At 45.1% G+C, this 15,675-nt stretch overlaps 1 protein-coding gene across 1 annotated transcript; it reads left to right on the plus strand.

Moving 5' to 3' along the window:
- Positions 1-10,027: 10,027 nt before the first annotated feature.
- unm_hu7912 (un-named hu7912) lies at positions 10,028-13,246 on the plus strand (the record flags this gene model as incomplete). The annotated part of the gene is made up of 1 exon (XM_079733222.1): positions 10,028-13,246. One exon carries the CDS (start codon positions 10,028-10,030, stop codon positions 13,244-13,246), a length of 3,219 nt encoding a protein of 1,072 aa, XP_079589348.1.
- Positions 13,247-15,675: the final 2,429 nt, after the last annotated feature.

Consider the following 15,675-nt stretch of genomic DNA (forward strand, 5'->3'; position numbering starts at 1 on the left):
TATAAATAAAAAATATTTATGGTCGATGATTTATTTTATTTCAATAATAATAATGCTCAATATCAATAATTAATCTCTCTTTTGAGTTAATGCAAAACTAACCGTAAATCGATGGAAATGTTCATTAAGGCCGCTGATGCATATTAACAACAGTAACTTTCAGTGGGGATTTCTGTTGTCCTTTTAAGATCTATTTAACCTTGTATCTGTACTACCAAAAACACAATTTAGCGTCTGAAAGAATATCTAAAGCATAGCATGAAATCGGTCCCTACGCGTTTAGCCAGGAGTGGGCTTCAGTCCACTAAGCCAAGGACTGTATATAAACATGATGGGTGGGGGTCCATGTCTGCAGTAGATGTAATACTGATGGGTGGGGGTCCAACCCTGACGTAGGTGTAATACTGATGGGTGGGGGTCCACCCCTAACGTAGGTGTAATACTGATGGGTTGGGGTTCACCTCTGACGTAGGTCTAATATTGATGAGTGGGGTTCCACATCTGACATAGGTCTTATACTGATGAGTGGGGGCCCACCCCTGACCTTAGATGTGTAATACTGATGTGCACTTATGTGATCCTAATTTCATTTCTGTGACGTCTCCGCTTTTGATAAACCCTGTTGGACCATTTTCCACCCGTCCTGCATCCTTCTGGGATCTTTTATCCTTTGTTTTCGTCGTCCCCTGATAAACTGTCTTCCATTGAGAGAAGCCCCCTACCCCCCCCCTCACCTGTTCGAATACACTAAGGCAATATCCTCTAGAAAAGGACGCAATACCTTAACATTAAGCACTGAGTTCCTTTTTGACCCTTTGCACTCCCTACCGCAGGCTTTGTGTGTATCAACGCATTCATGTAGCCACAGTGACCCCTTGTGATCAGTGGTGTGTAAAATGTGTGGATGTGCTGTCTTGTAACTTGTGGAAACAGAAAAAACAAGTTGATTTGCTGCTCCGGCCTTCGACCCAAACTGGCCCTCTTTACCCTCTGCTGCTAGGTGAGCTGCTTTTCAATGATTTTGTGTTCTCAAGGGTGGAGTCGACTGTTTTGATGCATTTGTTCTTCATATATGAAGTGATGTACTTTTTTAATTCTTAATTTATTTATTTACATGTTGTCACATTTCGGGGCCGAAAGCTGCTTATGTCTGGCTCGTAGGTATGTGTGTTGACTACATTTATCCTCGCCTGGTAACCAAACTTATTTGCAAGCTCATGTTTGATTTGCTCCGGCATGTGCGATGTGCATTTTTTTGTCAGGCTGCATAAATCCTTTGTGGCGCCATTTTCTTCCATTTAGAAATGTGTGTTCTTTCGGCCAGTGACTCAGTAGGTAAGTCATTGTTATATTTTTCATGGCATAGCTCACTGCCAGCCTTGAAGCCTAGTCCCTCGCACACCCAGTGTGTAATTTGTGACGAATGGCTTGAAACGGGAGGGCCTCTCTGAGGGTGTCACGGCATACACATCGATCACGAAGTCCCGCAGACTAGGGTTGTCATGGCAAAATGGTCGCCATCAGTTTTTATTTATTTCACGTTTCAACTGTTTGTAGTGGATATATTTTAACTGTAAATGTATACTTCTTACTTTATTTGCTGGAGTGATTTTAACCGTTTTTCTAAAGCCCACTATGATAGTTGGAAATATCTTGTCTGTTGAACTATCAATCAGTCAGTGAATGTCTGCCAGGTGTGTAAAAAAAGATATGAAAAAATGCAAATTAATATAAGAAGACGCAAAATTGTAAATCATGGTGGAGTGTTGAAGTATGTGTATGGAAAAAAATGTTAAATCTATTATATGTTATATGCAATGTAGCTCTATGATGTGAATTATGTTATCAATACATGCATATATTCAATAAAGTCTGTGACTAACAGTGACTAAGCTTTTTACTTTAATTATTTTAAGTTTTAAGTTATTATAGTTTTAACCTATTTTCTTGAATGGAGCAATCATCGTTAATCCAAAAATAAATATATTTGTGATATTTTAAAGTAAATGTATTCATTTGAAACTATCTGCATTAATATATACAATAATATACAATGTTTATGTATGCTAGGCAAATGTGACCACAAGGTGGTGTGCACTTGCTCTCTGACCACTATCAGTCTTAAAATCGAATCTCTTATAAGGTCTCACATTTGTGTATATAGTAGGCCAATATATTACATATAATTGAATATATAGTGCGTGCTACATTCTGTATTTCCAATTGCCTGACCCATTCAGCCAATCAGAAGACTACTCAAAAAGTAAATAATCCAAAATATAAATATAATTCATACAAATCTTTGCGAAAATGTTAGGGTTTGATTCTAAGGATAATCCTGCCTGCTTGCAGTTAACAGTTTCACAAGACCAAGATGTAGCAAGCCATCAAGTGTGTCTGCATACACAAAAACATCACTGTTAATAATCCTACTTGGGCCTGAACAAAACCAAGACAACTGACACACACAAAGAGGTTTATCTTGGATGCGTATCCCCATCCCTACCGAAGAATACTTGGATTCATGGTTTGAGACGCAGTGAACCTTTTGCAAATCTGAATGGAGACAGCTGCAGCTGGCAGAGAACAATGGGTCTAAGTCGTACCCCGCGATAACTGTGGCCATCATTGAACCGAACACATTTCAACAAGGATATCTCAATTGTACTTTCAATCTCTGTCTCAAAAAAGACACGACTCCTCATGACTCCTCCTGACTCCACGTTCGTTGTAAAACTTTGAGAAAGCGCTGACAGAGACTTGAATTACTCAATCAATATCTTTGACCTCTCACAGTTTTCATTGCAGTTTAAAAATGTATGGAATGTGCATCAAATTTGCAGGCAGGATATCATGTAGTTTACACCCTACTTACTCTGCATGAAAGGTCAGGAAGCCTGCATGCCTTATCTCCTGATGCACTTTATAAAACTCCCAAAGTCAGGTCTCCCCCAGAAAAGCAATAAATGATCTCACAATAAACTGTCTGCGTACCCTTTTAGAGAAACCTCTCAATAAAGGTATTTCTTCATTCGTCAGACTTTAAATTGAGCAATTTGAGACTTCAGTTGTGATATCTTTAGGATATCGTTAGATATCTTTAGGTCCGAGGACAGCACAAGGTGTATGATTTGAAAAGTGGGTTGGCATGAATAACTGAAGACTACACATGGAGGAAAACAAAGCCATAGCCTGGTACAGCTTACCCACACACACCCATGGACACTCTAACATCTCCATTCTTCCTTCATTCTGGTGTTCTTGATCATGATGGGGCAGCACGGACCGAGCAATGGGAGAGCATCACTGTCCAGATCCTGTTCTTTTTATGGGCAGAGGGAAACGATGTGGGGGCGGAGCCTAACCGACCTGCTGGCAGAGCTGGGATATTTCTAGATCTGACCCATTTAAAAAAAGAAAAATCCCTCAGAAGCCGGACGCACAGGTGCAGCCTGGTGGCTGTTAATAGCTTAACAGAATTGTGCAATTACTAAGATTATGATGCTGTCAAAGAACACAGTGCACAACGTGCCACTACTCATTACGTGTAGGCTGTAGTTTAATTGGCTGACATACACAACAGACATCATAAAAGGTGATGCACGTGTAAGCATTACCAATCATTCCTATTTATTTATCAATAAAAAAATAATAAAGATGCTTGCGTGTGTATGGGAGGGGCAAAAAAAGAGGGAGAGAAGGGGAGACCAATGCTAATGCACGACTCTGATGCACTATTCAGCAATTACATAATAGCCTTTGAATGTGAAACAGTGGACTGGCTGTTATCAGCTATTATGGGAACTCACGCCTTCCACCAGGGGCCCAGCCAGCGTGCGGTCAGGACGAGATCCTATTGTCCGCCTCGGAAGCAGGGGGCGTTTGATTCCACATTTCTACAAAAGACGCAGAAAAGACAGAAAAGACAACTACATGTGCTTAGCGTGTAACAGGACGAAGTCATTCCAGTCCTCCGCTCCCCTCCATGCCACAGCGCTGTGTAAAGTGTGTGTTTGCAGGGCATTAGACAAATGATTCCTTTGCCCCAACTGGCTGGAGACAGCGGATGAGCGACTAGTGTGGAGCAGAGATTTAATTAAAGTCCACCATGGGACGCCTGACTGTGACCCGGGGGACCGGCGACCAGGGAGGGTGTGTTTGTTCGCTGTTGTGAATAATATCTACACTCTTCCGCCATTGACCTACATGGGCTGGGAGGAAGCAGCCACAACCCACGCAGGATAACTTATTTACTGCAGTTATGATCCCGGTGTTTTTTTCACTCACACTTGAAATCACAATGTGTGCTGGATGATTATTGTGAGGCGTGTTATGAAGCTTTATATCCAAGTGAGCCATGAGACTGAACAGAGGAACTGGCCCTTGGAACTAATCATGGATGATCCACCCTCCTGCTCTCCCCCCCCCCCTGCAGACCCCCAGTGTGTTTGCCTGTAACCCCCACCTCCCCTCCACCTCCCCTCCGCCTGGCCGTGACGCAGCCCATTCCTTACGTTCTCCACGGTGGGCTCCCCTCAGCACTTTGCATCATTACATCAGTCCCTTGGAAATCAAGTCCCTATCTCTTGCTCCTACTCTGAGCGGGTTGCCATGGATACGGCTCCCGGATGGTTTGGCTCGCTCCTATGTGGATCATGTGTGTGTGTGTTTTTCTGAGCGGGTTGGAATGCTTTGCCTGTGTTTTTTCACATCCTGTTCAAACGGGATCTAATGATGGTGATTCAGCACTGTCAATATTGTCAACTGCTCTCCATCAGGGAGTGATTAGACTGAGCAGAACTGATCAGAACACAAGTTCATCTGAACACAGCATTACAAAACACACACCTGGATCATGGGATTGATACCCACTCAAACAAGCCACCTTGACACCTTTATTGGTTTGACGAGGTAGGCCCTTGATTGCACGATAAGGTGCTATAAAATACACAATAAAAATGATTATTGATTTTTTTCATTTTTGGAAAATGATAATGGTCATGAAGTGGGTACCTATGGGTACTGGTGGGAGTTGGATTATGATCAGACTATGCTAATACATGCAAATTACACTCTGCTGTGAAGGAAAAGCCAGAGTGAGACTTATTGATTCGCCCTTGAGGCCCTAGACATTGCTGCGTGTATAATCCGCTCTGATCCTCCGTGAATCTGCGCCAGGAACACAAATCCACCGCCAAACGTCTGATTCTTCGACGGCATCCAGACTGCACTGGAAATGCCATCCAAGTGACGGCTGCCAGGCGCGTCCAGACCCAGACCACGACACGCGGGACCTTGTGGCCTCCGCCCTGAGGCTGTGGTGCCGCAGCTGGACACGCTTGGGTCGGCCGTGCTCTGAGGAGACTTTTAGTACTTAGATAAATCTGGAAGGATCTCCCTAGATTCCTCAGACTCACCACTCCCTACTCAGTCTTTCTGGATGTGACTTTCTGGGTTCCGGGTTGGTTCCTTGTTTTGAGCGGTTGAAGACATTGTGGAACCCGACGCACGTTCTACTGCAGGTATACATCAAAGGGTTTTATGTAATCTGGATATTTGAAGAATGCGTCACGTTGAGGTCAGCATCACCGCAAAATCATTCATTGATGTGCTGGGGAATTCTTCCCCTGATGCATATCTTCCGCTTCGAACTGTCCCTTTAATGTGTTCTGGGTTTTCTTATGCTGCACATTGCATTCTGCTGCAAACACAGACCAACTGTGCCTCATGTCATCTTTGGCTGCAAGGCTTCTCCCTGCAGCTCCGTCACAGATAGCATGGACCCTGTAGGGTATGTGTGTCTGAATGGTCACCAACATGCACAATTCCTTAATTTAACACCCCCCAATACTCATTATAGTAAATCTAAATATAAAAACACAAGCATCATGTCCCCCTTTGAAATGGTCTCTGATGGCCCCCCTGTCTGTTTAATCAACAGCGATTGCTGTGTAATATGTCTGATAGATCCCAGTCAGGGGGTGATGGGGGGTCTACTAATCAACAAAGAGTCATCGATCCTCTCTCTCCCACCACAGGACGAGGTGCCTGAGACACCTGCTGGCCAACCAGCTGACAGAGAGCAAAGCCTGCAGACCCACGGCTGTCATAACCTGATGCCAATGCATGCATGCTGCTGAGGGAGGGTTGACTCACACACACACACATACACGCACACACAATCACTCACACACATACACACACACACACGCACACATACACACACACACACACGCACACACACAACCACACACGGTCGCACGCACACATCACACAGGGTCTCACACGCACACACACACACACACACACACACAGGGTCTCACACACAGTCACACACACACACACACATGGTCGCACACACACACAAACACGGTCACACACACACACACACACATGGTCACACAGAGCCCACTCTGGTCAGTGTTGGCTGTGGAAGCGCACACACAATGTGACACCCCGCTGTGCCTATGAATCACAAGCGACGCGCGTCTTATGTCACCGACGGAGGCGTGCAGGCTCTTCGTAGCGAGGGCTGGCATAACTGTATGAACGTGACGCGGGCGGTATTCAGAAGGAGAGGCCGTCAAACTGAAATCCCCCCGGCTGCTGGAAGCGCCCCACATGATCGGCGATCGTCTGAATCGGGGATGACAATCTGTTCTGCTGAAAGCACCGCTCCAATCTGTGTTGTGATCTCCAGCGACGGTGAGACGGCCTGAGCCAGCAGTTCTGCTCCCTCTGCATTCCCAATGTGGAGGACTGGTGTTGGGATGGGGTTGTTTCCCTGTCCTCCACACTCCTCCCTCTGCAGTGTGGAGGGCAGGTCCCATGCCGCTCGTGTTACCCCCGTCCCAGCAGGCCGGAGTGGCGCCCGGACGGGGGGGATGGAGCCATGTGGTGTCACTTGTGGTTAGCTGTCTCTAACGGATGGCACACGATTACATGCACGCACGCACACACACACACACACACACACACACACACACACACACACACACACACACACATATACACATACATAGTCAGCCATGCATGCATGCAAGCATTGACACACACACACACACACACACATACACACACACACAGCCATGCATGCACACAGACACACACACACACACACACACACACAAACACATACAGCCATGCACGCACACACACACAAACAAACACAGCCATGCATGCACGCAGACACACACACACATACACACACACACACACACACAACCATGCATGCACACATACGCACACACAAACACAGCCATGCATGCACACAAACAAGCACACACAGCCATGCATCCACACATGCACACACTCACCACAAACACACACACACACACACACACACACACACACACACACACACACACACACACACACACACACAGACATAACAGTGATGTTCATGTGACCATGCACAGGTTCTATGAAATAATTATTAGATTTTGTAGTCTCCTTCAAATGTTTAAATCAATACATAGTTATTTGTGCTGGGAATTATGTTTGATTGTTTTTGGATTCTAGGATAACAACAGGTATGCATTCCTTAGTCAATAACAATAAAAAAATGAGCAATGCATTGAGAGTAAACGTGATCTACTGGGACCCAAGAACCAGGGAAAATAACAAGCTGTGTGCGGAACTTGCCGATAGGCAGGCTGGGAAACAATAGGCTAGTTGAACCCTCGTTTAGGAGACCGCATTGCTGCTGCTTCTTCTCGACTGAACCGTCTGTATCCCCCATCTCACCCCCCCTCCAGCCTCCCCCGCCCCCATTAAAAACAGGCGCACGCACCACGCCTACGACACATGCACGCGCGCATGTATTATTCCACGTTCACCAGCGCAGGCTCAGACACACCTCCTCTCTCAGCCCAGATGATGACACTGCCAGAGCGGAGGAGTCCGCTTCCTCAGAGATCTGGAGGCGAACTCGCTCACTACGATGGAGGACGGCGTCATGGCTCTTCGGCGCGGATAGCTGCAGGTGCTGACGTTTGACTGTTACAACCACACACACACAAACACACCACACACATACCAGCGCGTCGTAGAAGCCCCGGATCTCAGGCAGTCCATCGGACCAGGGCTCTTATGAGAAGGTAGGGCCTTTTATTATTGGATCAAATGTTCGTCTTATCTTATCAAACAAAAGTTATCTTATGAGCGGCATCTTATGAGTGGGACGTGTGACGGGTTCACTATCTGTGATCATGACGTCATGGGGGCTCAAAGACATCAGGTCAGCCGCGGACGGTGCGGGGGGCCACCGCTCGTGCTGCAACAACAAGATAAAAAGGGGGGACCGAAGTGCACAATATTCAAAGAGAGAATAGCGTCCCCTATTCGTCTCTCATCGTGCCGAGTTTGTTTGTGTTCGCCTACTTGTGTGTGTGTGTCAGGAAATTGCGATGTTGGGGTTTGCACAAGACAAGACCTGGGTATATAAGATGTTGTGCGCGGTGTGTTGTGATTCTGCAGTTAAGCATCGCTGTGATCGCAGCCTCGTAAAGCAGCTCAGAGCGGCAGAATCAGAGTTCATGCTCTTCCTTTTGGATTAATCTAGCCGTAGGTATATTGTTGGACACTGCAGATTCTCGCTAGGATGTTTCGCTGCTTTGTACTCGTTACTAGGCGACAGAGTTTTATGGCATTTGGGCTTTCAGGGAGAAAAGCCTCTGCTGTCCAACTTTAGCAGGAGACGGATATCTGAGTTACCCTGCAGACCTACTTTACAACATGCCTTAAATAGATTTTTTCGCAGCACCATCATCATGATGTGGCGTAATTACAACATGGATAAACTGCGCGTCTCACTGAAGCCTAATAGGGCCTTTATCATGAGATATGGAAAACTAGTAGTTGGCCTGAATGAAGAGCAGGATGAGTGGCCTACCCAACCTTATGATACAGGTTGTAATAAACACGAACGTATACAAAAACAAGAACCCTGAACATTAATATCAGCAACAGCAAAACCTACCATTACCATAAATTACATGTTAATCATTGCGAATGGTTGGGAATGTGTCTGTTGAGGGTGTGTGTGTGTGTGTGTGTGTGTGTGTGTTTGTGTGTGTGTGTGTGTGTGTGTGTGTGGGGGGGGGGGGGGGGGTGTGGGTGCATGTCAGGGACATGGTCAGTTTTTCCTCATTCAGATGAGCAGATGGTAACTCAGGGTTAGCTCTTGAGCGAGAGCCAAGAAGGTTTAATGTGTGTCCTGTTGGTGGTGGAGGCGTTCAAGTGTGTGTGTTGTTGTTGCATGATTGTCTGCTTGATGGTTGTGTGTGTGGGTGTTATGGTGGTAGCATGCATGTTCAAATTTGTGTGTGTGTGTGTGTGCGTGTGTCTGTGTGTCTGTGTGTCTGTGTTTGTGTGTGGTTGGATGATTGATGATGGTGTGTGTGTGTGTGTGTGTGCGTGTGTGTGTTTGTGTGTGTGTGTGTGTGTGTGTGTGTGTGTGTGTGATTGATGATTGTGTTCAGGTGATTGTGTTGTGTGTGTGATTTAAGAATGTGTGTGTGTGTGTGTGTGTGTGTGTGTGTGTGTGTAATTTAGTGTGTGTGATGATTCTATTATGTGATAAATTAGGCAACGACTAAAAGCTTGACATATTTGGAATCAGTGGTTAGAACATTTTGTGTTCAAACCTTTTCAACAATCTGTACAAATATTTCTAGCAACTGACATAACAGTATTCATGGACTAATGATTTTAATATATCAAGGATGGTGCAGCTTTAACTGTTATGGATTGAATCTTCTACAGGAGTGGCTAGTCTTTAATTTCATTTCGATTTTTGATCCATTTATCTCTATAGTATTTAGAAAAATAAAAATGCTTTTTTAAATTCACGAGCCTCCAAGGTACATATGTTACGACAATGTGTCAAGATCAACACAGATCACTTTGCATTATTGCTTTCCTCTAACTTTGGTTTATAAATATGGCAGCTAACCTATTTCCTTCTTTTCACAGGCTGTGTTGATCTTGAATCACACTGCATGAAGCCTAGGGGAGGTTCTCAAGGATGACACGGACACACCCACCTGATATACTGGTATCCACTCTATATCAGGACATCATACCCTCCAACCCCATCACTGGGCGCTCCATTTCTCTCCGTTCCCCCCAGCAATGTGACCTACAAATGATTGACAAACCGGAAATCATTAACAAAAGGCACTGCCGCAGCTTTGACTTTATCGAGTCCCTTGATGACCCAAAGTGCGTCTCTTCCTCCATGGAGTATCCGTACACGACGGCAGGACAGCACCAGACGCCGGCCAAGGATGTCATCTGGAACAGCCTCGACCAACCGGGGCATCTCCGCTTCTCGTCCCCCGACCTGTTCAACGCCCGACAGGTCCAGCAGCACGTCAGCCACGACACCCCAAGCCCCCTCACCTGGTCCGGTTCCAAGAAGAAGACCCGGTCTAAAAGTGCCCCTCGCTTGAAGCCCACCCTCAAGCCAGTGCCCATCTCGGTGTCCCCGCCGGGAAGCAGGAAGAGGAGGGACATTCCCCGCGCCGTGTCGGATCCGGTGAGGACGGTCGATTCTCACCGCGAGTCCTACTCTTCCAACCGGGCCTATTTGAATGACGTCCACCCCATTAAGCTGCAGCCTCACTCTCCCCTCTACGTCTCGGACTGTTTTGAGGAGCAGAAACCGGATAAACCAGCCATAGCTCCCCATGTCAGGTGCCGCGTGGACATTAAGCCGGACGCGGCTGTCCTCCAGCACACAGCCTGGCAGGTTCCCAGTGTGAGGCCTGAACAGCCCTATCAGAGGTACTCCCACTCCAGCAGTAGCAGAGGCTTGTATGTACCCCGACAGTTTGCCTCCTCGCCAACGCCCACTCCTAGCGAGTGTTACAGTCAAGACTTCCGACCAGGGTTCCACCCTTTTACCACCAGTGTGTCCCCCATCTCATACCAGCATCTAGACCCGCACAGAATGCAGTCCCCGACAATACCATACCTAAGTAGAGAGCAACGAGCATACTCCAACCCTAACATACCCACAAAATTTTTCTACACAGAGGACCCTGTCAGATACCCGGTTCATCCGTATGGAAGACCATACTTTCAGGACGACCAAGCGAGTCTTACCAGCCACGGCAGCACTATGACCAGTCAGTACGATCCGAGGACTCGTCTGGCGCACACCCTTCCAGTCAGGCCCTATTACACAGAACATCCTGCTCTCAGGGAGCCCATGCAGTCGGTCTATGGCAGACCTTACTCCACCAGTGAGGCGGGATCCTACTTTTCACAAACACCCCTATCCAGACATTACCACGAGGAGGATCCCAGGAGTCCGTATAACCTGAACGGCTCCAGGGTTATTTATTCAAAACCGTTTAGCCCCCCGGCTGAACAATACGTCCCAGCGAGGCCATACTACACAGAGGGCAGACGGCCACTGCGGATCCCCCAGTCTTATTCTGACGACGTGTATCGCTCCAGTATATCTTCTTACTCTAACCAGTCCTTCATGCACACACCACCGACAGTCAGGCAAGAACCCTGGTTCGCAAACGGTTGCATGGAGCCGACTAGGCTTGGTGTTGAAGTGAAAAATCACTCCAAGTCCTGGGACAACCTTCTGAACCCACGCTATGAAAGAAGCCGGGAGCAGTCAGTGCCCCGTGGACGCAGCTATGAGAACTTGTTCTACCAGGGAAGGCATAAGGCCCCATCCGGTGTCACGGCTCAGCCAGTTATCCTTAACCTGTCCAGCTCCCCTAAGCGCTACGCTGCCCTTTCCCTCTCGGAAAACTCTTTGGATCGGGGTTCCAGCAATCCTTGGAAGAACTCAAAGAGTGGGCTCTGGTTTGTCACTCCGGAGATCACCATCACAGACAATGACATACGGGGGGGCAACAGGAAGCTGCGAGACGTTCACTCAGTGAGCTGGGAATCGGACCACGAGAAGGTACATGCTTCGTCCAAAAGAGCAAGTCATCTAGAAGGGAATTCTCCCACACCAGACATCGCCAAAGACTTTAAACCCAATAATTTCTCCCTTCAACAGAGTCTTGAACAATTGGATGAGCTGTTAGCCGACCTTGTTGTTGACTACAAACCCCCCGGCAGTGGTAAGTCAAGCGAAGGACTTCTGGACCAGCTCAAACAATTGATCAGTGAAGATGACGAAAAAGACAGGGAATCTTCCGGTCTTCAGAACCTAGGATTCCTTAACATGCAGCTCCCGTCCAGTAAATCCAGCCCAGACACGGTGAAAGACCCAGACAGCGGCTGTGATGGCTTACAGAGGAGCGCGGACGGATGTTCTCCAGACCACAGCACAGACGACGACAATGATACGATGGTCTGCTCAAACAGGAACTGCAAGCGGATAGAGACTCTGTTCAATGCGTGCCTGTACTTTAAATCCTGCCACAGCTGCTACACGTTTTACTGCTCCCGCAACTGCCGCCGGGACGATTGGGAGTCTCATAAAGGGAACTGTTTGTACGGCCGCATCAGCAGCATGTGTCGACACACGCTGAAGTTCTGCAGAGAGAGCGCCGAGATCCATAAAGCCTTTTCCCGCCTCGCAAAGGCGGGCTACCTTTCTCGCGGCCGCGGAGTCCTCTTCCTGGGCTTCGCCAATCCAGGGACGGCTGACAACTTCCTCCAAGTTGGGCTGGAGTGTCTTCTCATGTCCCCGACGTATCTTTCCCTCAGAGAGCTGGATGGCTTCAAGGACAACCTCGGAGAGTACTGCAAGGAACTGCAGCACGCGGGCAACGAATATGACCCCAATGAATGTTTCCTTCTGAACGTTTCGATAGCCGTGGGTGAACTCTCGCCCAAAGTACCGTCCCCCAGGGTCCAAGCTCCCACAGTTCGTAAATATGCAAAGGTGTCCTTGGCCTCCTCCAGTCCGGAGAAAAAGCTATTCAAAAAGGACAGCGAGATGGAGACCCTCATTCTCACCCCTCCCCCCGGCACACCTGACATCGATCAGGAGGGGGAGGGGGGGAGGAAGGCAAGAGAGGTGTGCTTTGTCAACATCCAGCGTCAGCTCAGGACCAGAGGAGTGTTCCTCCGCCACGAGTATCCCAAGATCTACACCCAGCTCTGTGAGTTTGTGGAGAAAAACCAGAGGTTCACCCCGACCACGATCTACCCTATCGATAAGAGAACAGGAAGACAATTTATGTGTATGATCATGGCGGCCTCCGAGCCCAGGACCCTGGACTGGGTGGGAAGCCCCAATCTTCTAGATGATATTATATAGCTTAATGCTATACTTTATATGATGCTATGAAGTATGCTAAAGATGTCAGATTCACTTTGTGTACATACTGTGGATATTTCCAATAGTTTTGAGGGTTTTAGACCAGATCTCTCCTTGTTTCTCAACGAAAGCAACCGGAGAAACACAAATTTAAACACTTGACACAACATGCTGCATTTGCTTTGTTTTGAACCTGTAGCACTGGAAAAGAGTTTTTAGCTTGCATGTCGACTGATATATTTTAGATCTGATAATTGAGGCGTTCAGAGATCTAAACATGTATATTCGGTGTCTTGGGCGCTATTGTATGAAGCACACATTATGTATAAGCTAAATGAGGCACGGCACATCTTACATTGCTACAGTCACTGTTTTTTGTTTTCTCTCTATCAAATGGTGTATCCAAAACGCATAATTGTACCTTGTTACAGTGGCTGTACTATTGCAACTGTTCAGTAATAGGCTATTTAGATATTATCTCCAAAATATATTTGTGTAAGTTTTTATTTATCTTATTGCTATTTTAGTTTTTTTGTTTAATAGAAAAAAGGAAGACGCGTGAAGACCAGCCAGTTGATTTCCTACACAGTTTTGGTTGAACACTTTTGATCACATGACCAGAATTGATGTCATTTTTGTGTATCTCACTTAGTTTGAAAGTGGCCTTTAGTCAGATTTATTTTTATTGACACAAAGCAATGTATCAGCTATCTCTTAGATCCTGACTGCTCTTGGCTTAGGTAATGATCGGCCATTTGATAATTATTTGCTCAAAGCATGTTATTTATATTCAGGTATTTTAATATCAGTTAAAGCTAATATTCAAATAATTAAGTTCATAGTATATTTTCATTTGATCCTTGGAAAAAAGTATCTATATTATATTTTGAAATGTTTGAACAGGATACCTTATCATTGCGTTATAACAAAGTTATAAACCATATGCAATACAAATAGGAAAACCTTATCAGAGCAACATAATCACATGCTAGGAAAAATGCTATTTTATTAAAGATGTTGAGAAATTCCTCAAAGCGAGGAGCTTCAACAACTTTGTTTGCACTAAAATGTAAATCATAGAATATGAATGTTTCTAATGTATCTGGAGTTCCCTTAACCAAGATTGATATTGTGATTATTTCCATGGTTACGCTTGAATTTACGGTTGCTATTTTTCTTCAATATTTATCTATGTGCAAAACCTTCCCCTCTATTTTGTGATGTTTATAACTCATATATATATATATATATATATATATATATATATATATATATATATATATATATATATATATATATAGTAATAATAATAATAATAATAATACAAATAAATGGAATTCAGAGACTTGTCATCAGTGTGTGTTTCTCTGCTCTCTGTTTTCTAACATAGGAAAGTGCTGGTCTTAACAATACATTTACATCAATGATACTTTAAATATGCATTCAAATAAAAGGTCCCTTAACTTTCATAAAAGGATTCTGAAAATCCAGTGTCCCACTCCCCAATAGTTATAGGCAATTGTTATTAGAATACAAGGGTATATTGCAATATTCATGCATTAGATTGAGTAGGCTACATTAATATTTATTCAATATAATACATTCCATTTGAATTGCTATTAGTAGTGAACATAGGCTATAACTTATATTATCCGTTATAACACTTAAATGAATCACTATAGTCAGCATTGTCTGCATGATTAAGTCATTCGTTTAATTATTTTGTGATACAAACGTGTGTATATCTTATAAAAATCAATTCCCCAGAGAGATTCATTAAATGCAGACCATCCCCGCTGTAGCTGGAGCAATTGGATTTCTTGCATGGAGTTTGAGCATAGCCTAGTGGTTAAACGGCTCTATTGCTCATGAGGAATTTTGGTTCTACGATATCACAAAGCTTCAGGATTGTTATTTTTCCAATGTAACATGACATTTATATATATGTTTAATTGTGTAAATCAATGCACACGGCAGATGTATGATCCAGACCTGTCATTTAATTGAACAGGTCTATGCAACTGGTTAAACGCCCTTTACTTTCCCCAGTGTCTCAAACACCACATATCTGGTGGAGTAAGGAAGAGAACTATGTTAAAATAAAGCAAATTCGAGGTGTTCCTTTTGTGTATTTTTATAACTTCATTACATGAAAACCGATGGTGACCATATGATAAATTCTCTTTGTAGGCTATACTAATACTAAATTAATGCAAATGGTGAGTCACACATCTAACAAAATATGAATTAATGTTTTTTTTATTCATCAGAATTCCTGATCCTTTTGGATAATTTCAGGGCATGGCAGGTTATAGTTGCCTGGCCACTGACCAATCACCTTGGCAAGATCAGTCTAAATGAGGACTTGCAGGTATGTGAATCACATATACTTAAACACACTCTCAATACAGACATGTCTCACTTAGTGA

The sequence above is a fragment of the Pollachius pollachius genome (assembly GCF_949987615.1).
Source record: "Pollachius pollachius genome assembly, chromosome: 1".
Taxonomy (NCBI): domain Eukaryota; kingdom Metazoa; phylum Chordata; class Actinopteri; order Gadiformes; family Gadidae; genus Pollachius; species Pollachius pollachius.